This window comes from Zasmidium cellare (assembly GCF_010093935.1).
Source record: "Zasmidium cellare ATCC 36951 unplaced genomic scaffold M409scaffold_43, whole genome shotgun sequence".
In the NCBI taxonomy this organism is placed as follows: domain Eukaryota; kingdom Fungi; phylum Ascomycota; class Dothideomycetes; order Mycosphaerellales; family Mycosphaerellaceae; genus Zasmidium; species Zasmidium cellare.
The window spans coordinates 316095-336190 of NW_022986987.1; the positions used below are offsets into that span (position 1 = coordinate 316095).

General features: G+C 49.5%; 6 protein-coding genes across 6 annotated transcripts; 2 read left to right on the forward strand and 4 right to left on the reverse strand.

Annotated features, from left to right (window-relative positions):
• Positions 1–8593: 8593 nt before the first annotated feature.
• Positions 8594–10633, reverse strand: M409DRAFT_28513 (uncharacterized protein; the record flags this gene model as incomplete). Its single annotated transcript, XM_033809070.1, has 1 exon — positions 8594–10633. One exon carries the CDS (start codon positions 10631–10633, stop codon positions 8594–8596), a length of 2040 nt encoding a protein of 679 aa, XP_033662074.1.
• Positions 10634–10800: 167 nt separating this feature from the next.
• On the forward strand, positions 10801–11334 carry M409DRAFT_28514 (uncharacterized protein; the record flags this gene model as incomplete). Its single annotated transcript, XM_033809071.1, has 1 exon — positions 10801–11334. The coding sequence occupies one exon, from the start codon at positions 10801–10803 to the stop codon at positions 11332–11334; it is 534 nt and encodes a 177-aa protein (XP_033662075.1).
• Positions 11335–12345: 1011 nt separating this feature from the next.
• On the reverse strand, positions 12346–13481 carry M409DRAFT_59438 (uncharacterized protein; the record flags this gene model as incomplete). Its single annotated transcript, XM_033814191.1, has 2 exons — positions 12346–12897; positions 13227–13481. 2 exons carry the CDS (start codon positions 13479–13481, stop codon positions 12346–12348), a joined length of 807 nt encoding a protein of 268 aa, XP_033662076.1.
• Positions 13482–14121: 640 nt separating this feature from the next.
• M409DRAFT_59439 (uncharacterized protein) lies at positions 14122–15501 on the forward strand (the record flags this gene model as incomplete). The annotated part of the gene is made up of 1 exon (XM_033814192.1): positions 14122–15501. The coding sequence occupies one exon, from the start codon at positions 14122–14124 to the stop codon at positions 15499–15501; it is 1380 nt and encodes a 459-aa protein (XP_033662077.1).
• An 807-nt stretch (positions 15502–16308) lies between these two features.
• M409DRAFT_28518 (uncharacterized protein) lies at positions 16309–16860 on the reverse strand (the record flags this gene model as incomplete). Its single annotated transcript, XM_033809072.1, has 1 exon — positions 16309–16860. One exon carries the CDS (start codon positions 16858–16860, stop codon positions 16309–16311), a length of 552 nt encoding a protein of 183 aa, XP_033662078.1.
• Positions 16861–18231: 1371 nt separating this feature from the next.
• Positions 18232–20076, reverse strand: M409DRAFT_59441 (uncharacterized protein; the record flags this gene model as incomplete). Its single annotated transcript, XM_033814193.1, has 3 exons — positions 18232–18584; positions 18767–19936; positions 19989–20076. The coding sequence occupies 3 exons, from the start codon at positions 20074–20076 to the stop codon at positions 18232–18234; spliced, it is 1611 nt and encodes a 536-aa protein (XP_033662079.1).
• Between the last annotated feature and the right edge of the window lie 20 nt (positions 20077–20096).

Below are 20096 nucleotides of genomic sequence, written 5' to 3' on the forward strand. Positions count from 1 at the left end.
CTTTACTTTAGGCTCCTTATCTGTTAGATGCTTAGTCCTCTTCTAAAGGGTATTCCTTATAATTATGCTGTATATCCTTAGCCCTAATCCTTCTCCTTTATCTAAGGCTAGTCTCCTCCTCTTTTAGCTAAACCCCTCCTAATCCTAAGTCTAGGCTGAGGGATATTAGTTATATAACCTGTTAATTTCCTAATCCTAAGGACTCTCTTAATACTCCTTAGGTAGTTCCTAGTTTTCCTTTTCTTCTCCTAAATTCTCCTTAACTCTCTAGTATTCTCTAATATCCTTTAGAGGGGGAGGGAGTTACATATAGAGTAGTATAGGGTTTCTTAGTTATATAGGTTAGGGTAGCTTAGATTTTGGCCTTCTAACTAGGTTCCTAACTAGGGCTCTACTGCTTTAGTTAAGAATAGGAACATTTAAGTCTATATCCCCTCCTTTTTTATGCTTAAAGAAAGCAGCCTAAGAATGCTGTTTTATAGCCCTTATATTAGGTTCCTAGAATATCTAAGCTTTAGTAGTCCTGTCTATATAGCTAATAAAGACAGCTAGTTTGCCTCTGTTTATAAGTTTGTCTCTCCTTATACTAGATAGCTATAACCTTAGATCTATATAGACAGCTACTTAGCACCCCTAAACCTTTAAATAGGAAACTGCTAGCTTCTGTCCTAAGTATACTTCCTTAGGAGAAATCTTAAAGCTATTAACTTCTAGGCTATTTAGAAGTCTATTCCTTATATAGGTTTGTATAGTAAGGGCTTCTAGCTAGAACTTAATAGGCATGCTTAAGTCCTTAATTATTACTCTTACTACTTCCTCTAATATTTGGATTAACCTCTCTATAACTCTATTTTAAATTGAGTTATAGGGTTTAGTAGTGTTAAAGATAACCCCTTCTTTCTCCTACTGCTTTAGTAAGGTAAGAAGTTCCCTTACTCTATTACTCCTTATAGCCTTAATAGGCCTCTTAGACTCTTTTTTAACAATAGCTCTCTACTAGGTAAGTGCAGTAGCTGTATTAGATCTCTTATATAATAGATAACTCTACTTCTTTCTTGACTAGTTGTTAATAATCTCTAGCTACTAAAGGTAGCTAGTTCTTAAGACTAGGAGTTCTCTACAAATGTTAATTAATACAAGCTTAAGGATCTAAGGCTTTCTTTCTGTTACCTAGCCCCTATATTTCTTTATCTTAGCTATTATGTAGACTCTGCATTTGTGCTTAGAGTCTAGTATTCTAATTAGTTCCTTTAAGTCTGTAACTTTGTAAAGGTTCCTTAAGAGACTTTTACTAAAATGTGTACATCTTCTATACTATAGCTCCTACTAATCTTAGGACTTAGTAGATATAAAGGTATTTTGAATATTTTCCTAATTAGGTTATGTTAAAGCTAATAAGGCTTTCTCTATAAGAGCCTAATTAATCTCCTTAATAAATAGGACACCCCTATACATTCTTGTTTTAATTACTAGCTTTCTAGACAGTAAGTTAAGTGTGAACTTCGGTAGTTACACTCTAAACTGCTTACTAAGTTAATTCTATAAAACAAGATTAACTCTAAGACTAGGTACAAGTAGAACTCCTTCTAAGACAATCTGTTTTCTTTTCCTTCTACCTATAACTGCTTTTCCTATATATGTTACCTTAAGATACCTACTACCTACTTTTATCTAGGTTCTTACTCTTAACTAGGAGAGGTGCCTAAACAAACATAGTTAGTTAGTTATATAGGATAAAGTATAAGAATTAAGTATCTACTCTAAGGATAGGTACTTGCCTTTTACTTTAACAGTTAAGTAGGTAACTTTATTAATATTATCTCCCTCTAAGGGAGTGTCTTCTTATAATTTTGATAAGCTTGCTAGAGAATCCTCCCTTATAGTAAATCCTTTCTTAAAGGTCTTCCTTTTCTTTACTTAGACCTTTAATTCTTAGACTTCCTTTATAAGTATCTTCACTATCCTCTTTAATTAGTCTTTGTCTAGTAAAGTTCCTCTTTTCTGAATAGAGGAGGTTAGAGATTTCCTTCTAGATTGTTTGGTCTTAATAGCCCTCTTAGCTCTATTAAGATATAGACAGTCTTTAATACTATAGTTCCCCTTACACAGGAAATATATATACTAAGACTCCTTTTGTCTGCCTGTATATATTACAGTATCTCGGCCTTCCTATTTGAACTCTACTTCTTAGCTTTTAAGCAGCTTAAGTATCTTAAAGTAATCCAGATTCTAGGTGTTAATTGCTTGTCTTATGCTCTAGTATTGTAGAGGTAAGGCCCTTAGCAGATGTTTTATCCTTGTTTCTAGATCCTTGTAGTTTCCTTAAGATAGATCTACTTCTGCTATTCTCCTTCTAATACTTGCTAGATGAGACTAGGTATACTGGATTGTATCCTGTTCCTCTATTCTGTATATTATATACTGAACTATAAGTGCTATTACATCTGCTGCATATACTATTGTATATTTGTCCTTTAGTCTGTTCTACATCCCCTTTGTAGTAGCTTTAAAGGTTATTAGCTCTCTGTTATCCTTACAGATATAGATCCTAATATAGTACTTTGCCTTTGTATTTATCTTCTTCTATACAGGGTTGTAATAAGATCTTGTAAGAGATAGGATCTCCTCTTCCCCCTATTAAGATGAAGCTAGAGTTTGCTTATTATCTTCAATTACCTAGAATGCATTATTAAGTGTAAGGTAGTCTCTTATGTTATTAAACTAGTCTCTTTAATTCTCTCTCTTTAAGATAGCTACAGGCCTCTTTACTATTCCTTGATCTAAATCCATAATTTCTTCTTGAAATAAAACAAAAACAGTCTCTTTCTAGTTTCCAGTTCTAAAGTGAAATGCCTCCTAGTAGTTTAGTGTGTTTAGATACCTTCTCTAAACAGAGCCCTACTCTAAAGAGCCTATAACTAAGGTATAGTAGTTTGTGAGGGTATCTGCTTCCTTTATAACTCCTCTTATCCTTCTAATAATACCTTCTCTAAACTAGGACCTTCCTAGAAGAGCCTATAACCTCAGGTATTAGTTATAATCCTTATAACCTTAACAAGTCCTTCTAGGGCTGAAATATGTCCTTATCTTCTAGGGACATAATGTATAGGGCTTTAACTTATATTACCTTCCTTTTCTGCTTCTCTTTCAAAGTCTGATAGGTGTAGGAATAACCTGTACTACTAGAATCCTTAAAGTAGTTAGACTGCTAACTCGGGCTTATAACCTGCTAAGCTGAGACTGCTCTATAGGGTTTATATAGGTGTCGAACACAGTAGAAGTGACCAAATTGATAAACAATAGCAGGAACTAACCTAGTTGTGATTGTGTTAGTTAGTTACAGGAAGTAGGAGAACTAAGGTGAGATAAGCTCCCCTCAGTTACGTGACTCTTGGCATTTATGCCTTAGGCATCTATTCCAGCCTGCCCATCTGGACTGTACTGTTCAACATTAACGCGTTAAACGATAATCCCCTTATACCTAAGCGCGTACTTAAATATACAAGCGTATAGAAAAGATTGAACACGCTAATAAGTGTAGAAAGAGCGCGTGTAAGACTACTAAACTAGCTCATTCGTCTTACACTAAGATAACGCACTTTTGGATATAGCAACGCGTCCTTGCTTGCAGCGCGTCGTTACGAATAAGAGAGAAAGCTATATAGAAGAGGACAATGCCGAGCTAGATTAGGAAGTTAACATTTGAACAAGGCGCGTCCTATCGAAGTTAATACTCTATCTTAATGTGTCGTTCCATCTACAGACGGGGTTGTAAATGCGACCATAACGACTGCGCTAGTATTGAACAGCAGAACGCGTCTGCTTAGTTCGTAAAGCTTTTTCTAAGCATATCGAGAAGGCTGCGGAAAGTTAGGACACCTATACTTGAGGGATTTTGCTCTCTCTAGCCTGTCGCGAGTCGTTACGAATCGCGAGCTTTCTTTCACGTACTTCTGCGAAGAATATCGGCGTAACAAACTTTTTCAGCGCGACCTTTGGCTAATTGACGCGTCTGGCGCGCTAATACGCGTCTGTTTCTAGCTCGATCGTTTGCGGTCTTTATGGTTCGCAAGACTCACGATGCGGCTCTTCGACTCGTTTCTAATCGCACCCTAGTTCTAGTCCTCATCGTTACTTAGATGCACTACAGCCTCTTCTAACGCTCTCTTGTAGTCCTCGAAGCACCGAATGATCTAGCTTGTAGATGTGGCCTCTAAAAAAGGGAGTATAGAACATTTGAGCAGCTAGAGTTTTCTAATCTTGCGGCAGTTCCGCGTCCTTAAGACTAGGAACATTAACAGTTAAACATTGCTTGTTAGCTAGCCGCTTCCTAATTCTCCCCACCTCTAGGTTGTAGAGATCTATAAGACAAAAATACTTACTTGTATAGCGTCTTTATGCATTAGAATGTTTAGCGAGGACTTCTGCGACTAATAATTTTTCTATAGTAACAGGTAACGTTCTTCCCTTCTACTAACTAGTAGGAACATTCGTTATAGCGTCCTAACTAACAAGCCTATAAAAAGGTAGTAACGCGTTGCTTACAACGTAAATTACGCGTAGGTACAAGAGAGTCTAGAGTTTTCAGTAACTAGCGCGTACGCATTTGTTGTGCTAATTTTTTTTCTTTAGTTCACGGGTGAAAAGATGACCACCTATAGCAAATATCGAGATACTACCTCCTTCATAACGAGTCTTCAAGCTTGTATAGATAGAGCTAATTTGAACATACTCGAGATGTATACTTCCAGACGAGGCTGTGAATACTGTCTAGGCATCGAACTCACTTTTACACGCGTTCTGCGAGTGGGAACGATGCTGCGCGCAGATTGCTGGCCATAGACATGGCCTGCAGGAGAGCGGGTCCCTTAGGATTGAAGGAGTCTGCGAGGTGAGATCGCTGGCCGTCGACATGGCCTGAGGAGAGGGTCCCTCGGCACCGTGTGCGTTAGTGTTGTTAGCAAAGTCTGCTAGTGTAGACGATGCTGCGCGTGGTTCGCTCGCCGTCGACATAGCTTGCTGGAGGGAGAGTGGCATGTCCCCAACAGGCTAGACATACGCATTTGCTATTTACGTCTTATAGAGAATCTTTCAGAATCTCACTACAACTTGAACCTAGTTAGAAACATCTGTCGCGATGTTTGCGTCTGTATATATCTACGTCTATTAACGCCTCTGTTTACGCGTCGTTCAAACAACAGTACGCGCTTCTATGCCAAAACATTCGTTCCGATGTTGTAGCGCGGAATTAGATGCAGGAATACAATCGGTGTTGTCGCTTTGTAAAACGGACGCGTTTCGCTCCACGGGTATCTTACCAACGCGTCCGATTGAAATTCAATGTAGAACAGACACGTATAAAGCATAGTCAGAGACGGAACGCGTAAATCGTCGCGTAAATCGTCGCGTAGATCGTCGCGTACATTGAAAGTTGACGCGTGCAAATAAGTGCATATCTTACACTATAGGCTATAAAGCGCGTTGGCCATTCCGTTCTGCCTTCTTTTTTGCGTCTATATGTTCTGCAGAGCTTTTACGAGGCGCTAATCTCTTGCAAGCTCAATGTTCTACCCTAGTCTACAAGTATAAGAGTACAATAAGCAAGACTACTATGTTCGAGTTTATCATTTGCCAATAATCTTCGTGTCGTTCCTACATCTTGTTTACTACGTGCCAGTAGAGGTTATACCAGTTTCCGTCCTTAGCGCTCTTCAACGCTAATGTGCGACCGTGTTGCCGTTATTTCTTACAGCGATATAGGCAAAGATCCATCGAAGAAGTTGGTGTTCATTGGCAAACCATCAGGCTGAGCCTTCTAGATACGCCACGACCAGATTTCCCAATACGGCAATTTCCATTGAGTGCACGCGCCCTATCTACACGTCGAACTCATGTACTGCAGCAGTGAAAGCATCAACAGTGCTTTTCATTTTATTACTACAAATTATCACCTCGACATCACCTCCTGCGAAGCCATTGTCTCCGTCACTTGCATTATGCGACCAATATCGACGACTCCCATTCTCCACAGACCAACCGCAAGAAGACAAAGAGGCTTTGGAAAGACTCAGAGGGATACTCGAGGCGCTGAATCTGGATGCGCGCGTGTTTGCTAAGGCTTGTTAGCAGCTGAAGAACCAGCTACGGGACCAGCGCGTCCAACAAGCAAGAGAGAGAAAGCAAAGTTCAGGACAGCATCAAGCAAGACAAGGAGAGATACGAAGAACGTGCGGCGGCGAAAGCAAGGATACTACAAGAAGTGCCAACCCCAGCTTCGTCTCACCAAGCGCCGCGACCCTCAGAGCAGCGTGCTCAATCATTCACCCCAATATCAACAAGTACTATGTTGACCAGTCATCCACGCCAATGAGCAGTTCCAACACCACCCGGCAGCAGGAATTGGACGTCACCACACCCACTCTAGGGGTGTACGTCGAGCTCGAGAACGGTTGGACGGAAGCGAGTCCACTCCAAGACACCGTGCTTATAGTGAAGGAAAGTTCCCAGGCTGTCCTTCTCGGCGCTTTTCCCCAGCCAGCAGAGTGCTACCAATTGCGCAAGTAACAGCGCAACAAAGAGGCGGCGAGATGAATGAGGCGAGTCGATAAGTGAGTGATGGTCCTCGAGACGCCCAACGACGACTACTACACGCGACTACGCTAAGCGCGCGAACACTACTGATGCAACCTGTTCAATCCACGCTTCAGGTGAAAAAGAAGGGTTACGCACACGTAGAAATTTAGAGGTTGTGCCTCCACAGCGCGCCACACGGATTAAATCAACGCAATAGACGCGACACTGTTGGAGAAGTAATTCGGACGCGTACATCCATTGCTAGGAATGTCATACGTGTGCGCAAGAAGATCGCGAGGATAGGGAGCGCTGCGGCATGTCGCGTTTGCTTTGTCGCGTTAAGAGCGAGTCGCGTTTAAGTCGCGTTTGTATTGGCGTTTGCAAGTCGTAGACGCGTCAATAGGCGAACGGATGCCAAAAGAGAGAGACAGGGCGTGTACTAAAGAATTTGTAGGCTTGGAGACCCATCAACGCGTGATATGTCGCGTCGAGGAGCGTGTTTGTTGGTGTCGACATGGGTGGAGTAAAGAGATGAGTGAAAGTAGACGCAGTGGTCGTAAATCGCGTACTGTGTGTCTGTTGTCTACCTACAGGTAACGCCTTCGTCGAGGTTTCACCTAGTGGTAGGAGCCACAATCGACGTGTACTAGGCCATCGCGGAAGTGACCGAACGACGAGAGAAGCGGGTGGTGCTCACAGGAGTGATCAGAGCATGTTCTGCTCGCGTGCGGTCCTCAGGGGAATCCTCACGGCGGCGACGACGGCGCACGATGTCCTCAGGAGTGTCCTCGCGACGGCTGCGAGCCGCAACCACCTCGTCATCAGCAGAGTATCCATCATCGCTATCCTCCTCTTGAACAGCATCGTTGATGAAGTCCTCTTCGCTGTCAGACAACGCGTCGCATGCAGAAGCCATCACCATATCCACATATTTGTGTGGTGGACTTCGGGCCGACTTCGCTTGGATGCCAAGACCTAACCTCCAACTTCACCCCCTTTTGCTGGCCGTGACGCTGTTGCCTGCTCGAAGAGACGAGTGAAAGGGTTCAGATTGACCTTGACCCCGCCACACGACATCGAATGAGACGGACGCGATGACGACTCGGGGCCAATCAGACAGAGGGCTCGTTATGGGGCAGCGCCTCTGAGAGAAAACGACAATACCTGGGACCTCTGCTTGTGGCTCATGCCCAGCACATTGTATGCTCTCCCGCGGCATCTTATTCCTCGTCGAATTTCTTGCCTGATCGGCCGCCCATTGCTCTGATGTCCATCCTGGACTTGAAATGGTTTCACGCTGGAGTGGTGTAATGGTTTGTGGGATGGAAAGTCAAGCAGGACAAACGGACGGAGAAGGGCGGTGTTGCCAAGAGCCGGAAGAAAGAAGAGCCGTTTCCGTTCAGACATGCAAGACCACGCCAGGCATCAGAATCACTCAGGTCGACGCTGTTCCTCCATCACTCACCACCTCTCAGCCACCAGGTTTCTTCTCGATCGAGTCCCAAAATCATGGCCCCAGGAAATTAATCATCATGGAAGAAGTCTGCCTGATATCGAGACCTTGTTCGCTATGAGCATCTATCAGACCAGGACTTTATCAAGCTCATGAGACGGTACCATGCCTAGCAGGCAGGCAAGATTATTTATCGACCGCGAGCAGAAGGCCCGCCCCAACCATTTCCAACCCCGTGAAAACCGAGCATAGGGAGGAGGAATTAGGAAGGACTGGAGCAGGCGGGGGCGAGGTTGAAGAAGAACATCGATCCACCCAAGCAAGACAAGAAGAACGCTTCGAGACAGGCCGTACATAAGCCGAAACCACTGCCCTTGGCGAAGCAATCCCGCCACTACGACTCCGACCAACGCAAATGAAGAAGGCAAACGGTGATTGCAACAAGAACCGGGAGAAACAATCATACTTTTCAATCTAGGACGTATTCGGCGACAACGGGTTGGAAAGAGTTGACCATGCCACGCCTCCCACTTCAGAAACGATCGCCCCGCTGGGCAGTCCACCGCATCATCCCACCAAATTGCCAAGGTCCATGCTCTCAACACGATCCATCAACGTGTTGAAGCTCTCGTCCACAGTGGCATAGTCTTGCATCGACTCATGCAAGGCCGTCTGCAGCTTGCCTCGCTCATCTTCGAGCGAGCTCTTCTGACCCTGCAGAGCCTGCAGTTCTCCCTCTAGCGCCTCCTTCTCTCCGACTACAACCTCCATCTCCCCCTTAAGCGACCCCTTCTCGTCCTCCAACGAGCTCTTCTGTCCTTGAAGAGTCTGCAAATCTCCCTCAAGCGTCTCCTTCTCCCCCTCAAGCTTCTCTTTCTCCCCCTTAAGCGCCTCCTTCTCCCCCACAACAACTTCCATCTCCCCCTTAAGCGACTCCTTCTGTTCGACCAACTTATCATACTCCCCCTGCAAGATGCTATGCTCCCCCAACAGACGATCCTTCTCCTCACCAGCCGCCTTGACTTCACCATTCAATCGCTGAATGTCAATCTGCGCCTGAATGTCCAAGGCATCGGCTTTTTCGAGTTCTCTCTCAAACCACTGCACGCGCTCTTCCTCCTCAACCTCCATCTGCAGGGCCTCGGCTCTGTTGTTCCACGAGGCGACATCTTGCTTGAGCGTCTCGATTTCGCGACCCTTTTGCTTGCCTTGGACATATTCATCGTTGAAGATGAAGCGCCACTGCTGTTCACCCTCGCGAAGCTTGTTTGTCTCTTTGAGCATTCTAGCCACCTGTTCGTCCAACTGATTTGCCTCGATGCCCCACTGAGATTTCAATGCCTCTGCCTGGTCGAGATCACGTTGCAGCTTGTTCATGTCGTTCTGCACTTCTTTCATCGTCGTGTCTTTATCCGCAAGCTGCTGCTTCAAGTCCTTGATCGCACGCTTCCTCTCCTCTCCCTTGACCTTCTCCGCTTCGAGCTCCCGCTGGATGGAACGCTGGACTTGCTTGGCTTGGTCTGTGGTCTTGTCGATGGCACTCTTGATGGCTTCCGGCATGATCCTCGTCTCAAGCTCGTGGACCTGGAACGCACAAGCCTGGTAATTCTTCTTGGTGTCCTCGTACGCCTCCTTCATCACTCTGAAGTTGGCGGCCGAAGTCTCCAACCGCTCCTGGACGTCGTTCTCGGATTTCTTGAGCTTGGCAATCTCGGATGCTTTCTGAGACACCTCCTTTTCGAGCGCGCTCTTCTTGGGCTCCAGATCTGAAATGCGAGACTGCGCCGCCGCCAATGCATTCTCCCCTTCCTCGACTTTGTTCCGAAGTTCCTGCTCCGTGAAGTCCGCCTTGACCTTGAGCTCGTTCAGAAGGTCTTTGAACTGCAGCTTGGTGGTCTCACTCCGGCTGGTAGCGTTCTGCTGCCAGTCTTGCGCTATCTGGTTGAGCTCCTTGGTCTTCTGATCCCATTTGGCGAAATACTCCTCCTCGGCATCATGTTTGGCCTGCCGCGCATCATCCTCGGCGTTCATCGCAGCACTCTTGCCTTGAGCAAGCTCCTGGTTGAGTCTCTTCAGCTCGTCCTCGAGACTCCCGATCTTGCCATCCTTCTCTTGAACATCCAGCCCATGGTTCTTGCTGGCTGTCTTCATGAGCTCCTGTTCAGCAGTCAAGTCTTGCTTCAACTTGGTCACGACTTCTGGATCGACTCGAGGCTTGCGGAGCTCTTCTTCAAGGTTGTCAATCTTCTCCTTGAAGTAGTTGAGCATGGCCTCGCTGAAATTAGTGGAGAGCTTTGACAACTGCTCCTGTATCTCCGTCACGATGGTAGGACCATCCAGATCGAGGGGGATTGCCAGCTCCTTGGATCTCTCGACAAGATTGGTGACTTGATTGAGTGAGTTCTGGCGGGCGTTGTTCAAGAGTTGGGTGAGGTTCCTCGTCTCTGCGGCGATCTGATCTGTGTCGATCGGCAACAAGTCTTCAACATTCCAGTAGACGAAGTTTCCCACCTGTTCCATTTCGCCTCGAGCGCCGAAGAGCTTATCGAATGTTGCGGTAGAGCGGGTGCCGGTCGGCGCGACGTGCAGTCGTTGAGGAAGCGCCATGGTGGTCGGGGATGGTGTCTGGTGTCTGGAAGAGGTGGAGGGGCGGTGGGTGGATAAAAGGGAGTGCGCAGATTTGTTTGCTGCGGGAACCGGCAAATTCGCCCCCTCGCTCCTTCCTATTCTACCAGCGCTCACAGAATTTCTGACTACGATCATCATCGGCCAACATGGAGCCACAAGCTTTCATGCCGATGCAATGGACTACTCTCATACCAGGAGTGGAGCGGTTGCATTTCAAGGTCTGCCTACTGGCCCCGAACTTCAACCCACAACACTTCCTCTATCGACTCAACAAAGCCCGCGACAACGAAAGCAGACGTGACCCTCTCTTCGACCCCGATTCGAGAGCATGGAAGCCAGTCATCTACGAGTACGAGCTATTCACCTCGCAGTTTGCGTGGCAAGAACAGGACGGCGCCATCACTGGACAGCGTAATGTCCATGAAATCGCCACAGAAGACAACAACTGCGCTGCACGAGACTTTCTGCTCTGCGTGGCTGAGGCAGCTTGCGATGTATTGAAGGTCGCTACTGTGGCCGCAGAAGTCCTCATCAAAGACATGAGACTGCGTGTGGGTGCGGGTGTGGAGGATCGCGTCGCAACTGTCGTCGCAACTGTGGCCCAGGTTACTGGCAAGGCGCTTTCTGACTCATCGACCTTGTTTCGTTCCTCGCCAACATATCGACTGTGTAAGACTTAGCTAACGTTTCCAGAGACCTTCGATCTGCAGCTAGTACAGGTGGATAGTGGTTGACATGACAAGTCCAGAAGTTTGCGTGGATAGACGATGGCAGACAGCTTTAAGCAATATGCCAACAGGAGAATTGTGGTTGTGGAAGTCCGCTCGAGAAACAACCCGTGCCGCGCTAGCGGGTAGCGCGACGCTAACAAACTTCCAGACGTGAATCGTGAGTGTTGCAGTTCAAGAGCTAACCTCAGTCTCTTTCTGGATACCCGTACATACGCTGGGGAGCTAACTCAACCTCCACCCCGTGGATCTTCTACATCTACCTGACCCTGGATCTTCACCATCTCAACCTCATCACTGCAGCGTCATCGTTCCATCCCCGACATGCCACCCCAGATCGTTTGAGAGCTTTCTTCTTGCCTCCTCTGAGAAGTTCAGTGTTGGCTCACTTCAGGCTCTTACGTTGAGGCAGATTCATGGCCTTGGCTCGACTAGGGGTTACGTTCTTGTTTGCCCAGCGAGCCGCGGCCTTGATCTGATGTTGAATTCTTCTTGATTCTTCTTGATCCTAGTGGTATACTTGCTGGCTTCCACTTCAGGTGCGTTGTCTGACAAGATGTAGAAGTCCTTGCTGTCCGCTGTCGACTCCGTTGGTCGCAACTGGTGAGGCAAGGGCCGCAAGACGAACTGAAAGTCGCATCCGGATCGAGGGCCATCAGCGCACGGTATCCTTTTCTTCGAGCACGAAAGGCAGGCAGACTCGGTCATCGGATTTCCGTCTTCATCTCGTCGCCACTTTGTTGCACTGTTGGCCGCCCGATTCGCGACACACTGCTGGCTGGGAAAAAGAGCAGAGAAGGAGCGGCCTGGGAACTTGCTCTGCGCCGCGTCCTGCCATTCAATGTGGGTCTCTTCGATGACATCTACCATTGCAGGGACGACGTCCTGGAGTGGCTTTACGTCCGTCTTACCGTCCTCGACTTCCGCGAAAACGCCCATGGTAACCTCCGATCCCTGCTCCTTCTAGCTCCCATCTGTACTGTTTGTTGGAGGCGTGGGCTGTCGCTCGAGAGAACGTTCGTGAGAGTGGCCCCGGATCTGTGAGAAACGTGTATGGGGCGAGACTACGATGCTGCGTCTCTTCGGTGGTCGCGGCTCCAGGTCGGGTTGGGAAGATGCAGTTGAGGCGGTGTTGATCTGATCTGGGGCTGCTTCTTCGTGACGATTCGCTTCATCATACCTAGCGATCTCGTCTCGCAGGCCTTGAATCTCGCGAGCCTGAGCCTCACGCTGGGCCCTCAACTGAGCGGCCAGCTGATGGCAGGCGCTGCTAGACCTCCTCGACTCGAGATCCATGGCTTCATATATGTCACGAAGCCTGTGAATGGACTGCGACAGCGAATCCAAGTCGGCAGGGCTGTCGTCGTCGTCTTCCCCATCAAAGTCTTCGTCTTCTGTTTGATTATCTGGGTCGTGGAGATCGTCACGGCCCTCATCGTTAGTCGATCCCTGGTCGGCGGGGTTTAGATAGGCGGTTGGCAGGTCGCGTAGGTAATCTTGGTTCGCATACTGTGGCTGCATGGCTCGGCAAGTAGTGATTTGCGGCTAGAGATCGGTTCGAGTGGTGTGGGTGAGACGTGATAAAGGCCTGACCAGGTGGAGGAAGCTTTCAAGGACGGCGGGCACGGCATCTACCGTTTGAGACAACAAGGAAGGTGCAACACAAGATACCACTATCTTAGGAAAGAGCCAACCCAGATGGGTCAATTCTCTCTCTATCTAGTCGAAAGACACTCTTCCCATGGCAAAGCACATACTCTTGATACCATATGCGCGGCCATGGATGGTGAAAACCAATGTCATGTATAACCTCCCCGTTGCTCTCAGTCTCCAGATTCCCTCACCCCTCGCTCCGCGCGGTCGTGGTCGGCAACGATCTCCCCTCTCTCTCGCTCTTCGCCATTACGATCAACAATCGTGATCTCTGTGTTGCGACCCATACTGAGGATGTCTGTGATACCCTCCACCGTGCTGGGCACCAACCTACGGCACTGTCTTGAATTGGCAGTGCTTCGGCCGGCCTTTGATGCCCGTCGAAGGCTGTTTAGTCGAAGTCTGATTTCCCGCTCCCAGCGATCCCAAGTGCAGCCTTTGATCATGTTCAACTCCACCGTGGCGCGAGGCTCTGGGCTCTGCGATGAGGTAGCTGCCCCGTGGGGGTTGACGTTTCATCAGCCTCTGACGACCACATTCGTGGCCAGATGTGGTTCGAAGACCACGACATCCTCTTCCGCGGCACCCACAAGTACCCACTTGTACTTTGCGTCGGCCTGTTGCAAGAGTTCAAGGCAGTCGACCTTCTGTTGGCTCCAGTTCTGATCGTCCTCAAAGACGACTTGCAGGAATGAGGGAGGCTTGTTGGGGAAGGTGTCGTAATCGAACAGCATGATCCCAGTCCTGATTTATATGACAGTTTGGTTCAATGAAATCGTGTGCGGGCACCTCAAGAGCTGTCGCCGAATATCTAACACTTGGCAGAGTCGTCGACCGCACTTCTCCTAGCCAATCGCTCCTTCCTCGCGGCAAAAGTCGACAGTCGCTCCTTCCCTCTCCGTTCAAGCCAAACACACCCACCGACCACCGGTCGCCGCGACGAAATCCACATCCTTTACACGATCAACCCCCCCACACAACTGCTTTACGTATGTTAGCGCATCGACCTTGAAACCAGGAGCACCCGGTCACCATCACGTCGACCAAAGCCACCAACCAAGCCGACCGTCAGTGCGACCACTGGCCATGGATTCCACTATCGATCAACTAGGGATTCCTGAAGACTATGTTGATGGCCTTGCACTCGCCTCGCAGATGGTAGGCGAGAGCCAGAGGACCATCTCTGAGTGGCTACGTGAGGAAGAGGGCACTATTCCCGACTCCCAAGGCGAGGACGGTATTGATGTCACACGCGAAGAGGACGACACCAGACCAGCCACCTTTGACATTGAACGCACACGCCTGCAGTTCGTAGACGCTTGGAAGGGTGGAGTCAAGGCCTTTATCGACCATTTCGTCGACGAGGAGATCCGCCTGGGCACTTTCCGCAACGTCAGTCGTGCCATCGTCGCGAGGCTCATCTACTGCATCGTGCTCACGACTCCAAGGCCAATCCTGGACGCTCTCATTCATGGTGACCTTATGGCCAGACTTCACAACGACACCGACCTTGACGAGGCATGGAAGGCATTGGAAGGCGTTTGCGAAGAATACGAGACGACCCCGGGAATCTATGCGGTTTTTCTCGTTGCCAAGGACACCTTCACACCACCGAGCGCAGAGGAGCTGTTGGAGTGGGCGGAGCAGGCACTGGTTGAGTATGCCGAGAATGACAAGTACGCCAACAAGGTCGATAACGCAAGGGGTGGCAACGGACCTGACATGGCCGAGTCTCGTGGGGGCTACCGGAAATACCTGACCACAACTGGCGTCCTTCCCAGCAAGAGCCGCTCGCAGCAACTCACCGTTTTTGTCGAGAATCTGAGGACGAGATTCCGGCCACTCAGTTTCGACGAGCAGAAGCTGCCTCTAAAACGAGCGCTGCCGTACTTTGGCTTCTCTACATTCATGGACAAGAGGATGGGTCAGCATGCCAAAGGCACCAGCTCCAATTGGCTTATGGGCCTTTTCGAATCCATCTCGATCCTGGAGACCGACCACAAATACACCTTGTATATTCTGCCGGTATACTTGATCCCAAGTGCATTCCTAGCCGAGTTGTCGGAGATTTTCTTCGCCAAATTGGGACAGAGTATGGTCAGTGGAGGAGGCGGATTCAACATAAGGCCACCAGGGCTCAATAACAGCTCGGCTCTTGATGTCAATACCGATGAATGGGAGGAGATTCGCATACGAGTGGAGGAGGCCGTTGATATCCAGGCGAATAGAGAGTATTACCGATCGGAGTTCGAAACAAGGATCAAGCAACTGGACGACGAGTTGAGAGACGCAGAGTATGAGGCGAGGAGGGAAAAGGAGTTGGAAGACGAACTGGCTGAGGTCCAAGCCCAGCTGATCGAGGCATTGAAGCCACTACCAGAGGAGAAGGATTTGGACGAGGTTCTGAGCCGCATCACGAAATCCATGCCGAAGGTCGAAGGTCTAAGGCCAGGGGCCATCGAATGAGAAACACTGCCGATTGCGAGAGCCGGGTCTGGCAGACCTCCCATTCTCCACCCGTCGGCGAATAGCTCACTACCTACCGCATTCGAATGTCATCTTAGCTGTCTCTCTTTACCGTGTGTTCTCAAACCCCCCATATCGTAGAGCTGCTCGAGCATGTTGTCGAGATGAGGTTTGCGAGATAGGACTCGTCTCGAGGAGTCTTGGCGGTCGACTTCACTTCCAAACCAAACACCCCTCGCTCGACCTTTCAATTTGTATACAATCGCAGACGAACAGTGTGTCGCCCTGACGGCACCGAGACAGATATGGCACATTTGAGCGATGCGAACTTTGCAAGATGACGGAGCGGAATCAGCGGATGGTCAGCCTGGCGTTCTCGGCACTTTGAAATTCACGGCCTTGCGCCAAAGTAACCCTCCTGTCGTCGGCAGCAGGTCTCTTCATAGTCTAGTAAGAGAATTTCAGATACTCTCATCGTCTCTGAGTTGGTGAATGTAAGTCTTTCATGCTCGGCCGTAAATGGAAGCCTGCAGAAGAAAAGTGAATGACACCTCGTCCTCTACTTCCTATCCCTGTGTCAAGTCTAGCTTTTTGACTGGAACTTCCGCGCAGCATCAAGAACCGCAGAGTGGTCTCGGCTTGAGATTTAGCTAGCAATCGTTGCATTGTCAAGGATATCTCGAGCTATGTACTGCTGACAGCCATAAAACCTAGTTACTCTCCTCATCATCTTCAACAGTGATGTTGTACCTCCTACGAAGCTCACCCTGGCGCTCAGCCATTGTGGCCATGTGTTCTTCGGCCTCGTCAATTGACCGTGCCATTGGCAACGGCCCTGGACCAGCAACCACAATACCCAGGTCGTCCATCAATGTCGCTCTTGCGTTTAAGCTCCTCGATTTCCTGAGTTTTGCTCTTGGCTTCTTCTTGAGCTTTCTGTTCCAGTCCTCCAACCCGCCTGCCAGCCGTCTGCTTGAACGTCTCTAGTTCGTTCTTGGCTTCAGTCCTTTGTTGGACGAGATCCTCGTTGGCCGTCTTCAATTTTTGTTCCAGTCCCTGAATGCATGCCTTGTCTACATCCCATTTGAAATCTTTGAGCCACTTCTGCACGTCATCTGCAATCCTTAGGACATCCTCCACCCGGCCCTGCCTTTTCGCTTCGAATAGCCATATGCTGTGCTGGTCGATGGTCTTCTTCGTCTGCTCGACATTGACCCGAGTCCGTTGCTTGAGAGCCTTCAACCGCTGTGTACGGTCGATGATGGTCTTGTCCCAGTGGCCGTAGTCTGACAATTCCTCCAAGAAATTGAACGCAGTGCCGTAGTTCTTCACGAACCAGTTTTCTTTCTCAGGCGGCATCTTGAGGTCGACGGCGTGAGAAGTATGTTGTGTTTGGGACTGTTTGTAAGGACGACGGCGTGAGAGGTATGTTGTGTTTGGAAGTGTTTGCAAGGACGACCGCAATCGGGCAAGCTGCATGCGTGCGCAATGTGCAGGGTAGGGAAGGCACGCTAGGGAAGTGCGTATTCTGGGTTGTACCTTCCCAATCTTTCCCGTCTCCTGAACTGTCGACTTCTTGCCCCCTCAACAGCCTCAATCGCGCGTCTCGATCGCCCCTGTTCGCCCTTGATCGCCCTCAAATCACGCCGTATTTCAACGTCTCAAGCTGGCCGTCTACTTTCACTTCATCATTCGGACCCGGCCTCACTTCAACCTTCACTTCAGCAATTAGAACCGTCCTCACATCTGCCTTCACGTCTACCGCAACTCTCTCACTATTCCCGGCCTCACATGGCCTGAATCTGACCCGACCACCCTTTACGAAGACCCCGCGAGCTCACGATCCATTACGCTGGCGACTTCGCTTCTCTCTCATGTCAAGTCCAGGTTCAGAACGAAGGCCGGAAGCCGAGGCACAAGCGCCTGACCTTGAACATGCAGCGATTCAGAGACAGCTTGTTGAGGAAGGGAGAAATGTAGTAGAGGCTGTCGGCTCCATTTACAGACAGGTCAGCAGGGTTACAGCGTGCGAAAGATCAATTATGGAGACCATCGAATCTGAAAAGGAGAGCCACAAAGAAGAAATTCGACAACTTCACGCGCTCCTGCAGACCGCGAAAGGTCGGCTTACGAAGCACAGAAAGAAGCGAAAGTTCTCGCTATACGATGACGTTCGTTGGAGCCTTCCAGGCTCCACTGGGACTGGAGAACAAGAGACACAGACACCGACGCCACGATCTGGGGAAGCTGCGACAGCGCGATCGTACCATGAAGATCATCAAAGGTTGGCTACCCAACGTCGCGAGAATGCAAGGGCGGAACGGGCAAACCAGGTCGTATCCTACGACATACCATCGTTCTTTGGTGCAACAGATATGGGGGCAGAGGAATTCGCATAAGGGCTGATTTGGCAGGCAACTTAAGAGCACAACATGTTATTGGGAAAGGTTTTGGAATGAATTCTTATTCAAATGTCTCTGAATGCGTTGCAGTTCGAGATCGGAGATGGCAATTAGACGGCGGACCTGAGAATAGAAGTTAGAAAAGCAATGAATCTACAAGTGGCAGAGATCAGGAAGGGCTGGAGATCCACAGCACCAGCTGAGCAATGGACATTGTGAGTATGTGAAGCATTGTGTTCATGGAGGCCACCTGTCTATTAGGTATTGCCGCAATGTCTCGCGTGGTCTGATCATGGTGACATCCCGGTGGCGGATGCATAAAGCATCTTCACTCTTCGCGGTTTGCCGCAGGTCGTCCACCGCCTCCGCCGGTGTTGTCCTTGGCCTGACGACGCTCATCTGCCGCAGACTCTGTGTTGATCGGCTGTCCATCATTCCTCTCCATCATCATCATCTCCCCCGCTTCTTGCCCTTCGAAGGACTCCCCTTCGACAGACCTTCGTGAGGCTCCTTTCTCTTCGACTGTCCGATCGCGACCAAGTCCGTCGATGGGAAGCCCTTGACTGACCAAACAGGAGGCTGTTGGTTGAGCTTGAACTTGCCATAGGTCGTCTTCTTGGGCGCATTTGGGTCGGTGAAGACGGTGCTGTTGCGACCAGGACGAGCGGCAGAGTTGCCAGTCTAGTTGAAGCCAAGGCCGAAGTTGGGAGCAAGCATAGACTGTCCTGTGGACAGGTTGAATGGGTTGCTGCGAGCTGGCGTCGTAGTTGATTGATTGGTGCCGGATTTGGGGCCAGCGGGAGAAGGGCCTGTCGTGGCTGCGGCTTGGTTCAAGTAAGGCCCGAAGTTGGGGACAGACATACCCCCACCACCTGCATTGCCGAGCGTCGCATCGGCGCTGCTGGACTCGGTGCCCTCTGGACGACGAACTCTGCCACCGCGTGGCGGGCCGCCAGATGACGCGTGCAACGGCCGATTGTCCGGACGCTTCAGCAATGCCAGGTCAATGCCGAGAGGACCTCCGAAGCGACCAACCGTCTTCTGAGTGGCCTTGATATCATCAGAAAGGCGAGACACTTCGTCATGGACTTGATCCTGAGCATTGTTCTTGACATGACCCTGGATTGTCTTTGGCGCGCTCTTGAATTTTGGCTGGGGGCGATGGGCGAAGCTCTGATCGCTTGCGGCCTTGGAGCTCTTGTGGTTCATGTCACTGTCCTTCTTTTCCATCCCATGGATGGTTGGTGGCGCGACGTCATGGACATGGGCGGTAGCGGGTGGCGGTGGAGCAGCGCTGTTGGTGCTGTCCGATGTGCGGTCAGGGCCAGTAGTCTTTTTGCCAGATGCTGGGACGGGGAGGCCAGTGGCGCTTGAAGTCGACTGAACTTTCTTCGCGAATGATGCCTTCATCGCCACGATGATATCGTCCTCTGACTCCGACCCCGAATGCATTTCATCGTCGTGCGAGCTACTGGCTTCAGGTTTGTGTCCGTCTACTGCCGTTCCCTCTTTTGCCACCCCCTCCATTGCTGTCCCCTCCATTGCTGCCTTATTCATCTCGTTGACATTTGCTTGGAAGTCATCTTCCGGGCAAGTGATCGGCTCTCGCTGTCTACCAGTGGCTTCTTTCCCAGGTAATGCAGGGACAGCGCCATCTTCGAGGGGAACAGGTTCTCGTTGCGCGGTCTTCTTGAAGCCATCAGCAACTGCCGGCTTGTCTTGCTGTCTGTGAGTTGGTGGCCGTACAATGTTGTCAAGGAAGGAGAGGTCGCCAGCTGCGTTGAATCTTGTGAATAGAGCCGCGATCTCGCTCGTATTGAGCCTGGGGAGTGTAGTGGTACCACGCGGCAGGAAAACGGAGCCACGTGCCACGGAGGGAGAGAAGTTCAGGGCATCTACGACTAACGGATCCCAGGTCGCGCGATGGCCGGATCGGTTCCGGTAGAAGTCTTCAGGAACTTCGTTAGTCGGACTGCGGAGTGTCCCTAGCCATAGGATGATATCGTCGAGAATCTGGGGCTGGATTACAGGGCCTGCGACGGGTCATCATAGCTCGGATAACCACCGCACGATAGTATAGCTGACGACGCGTAAGTGGCGGATCGGTAGGGTCAATGCCCAGGGCATCGAACTGGTCCACGTCTTCGATGCCGGAAACGGGGAGGCCGACCATGTTGGCGATCTATGAAGTGT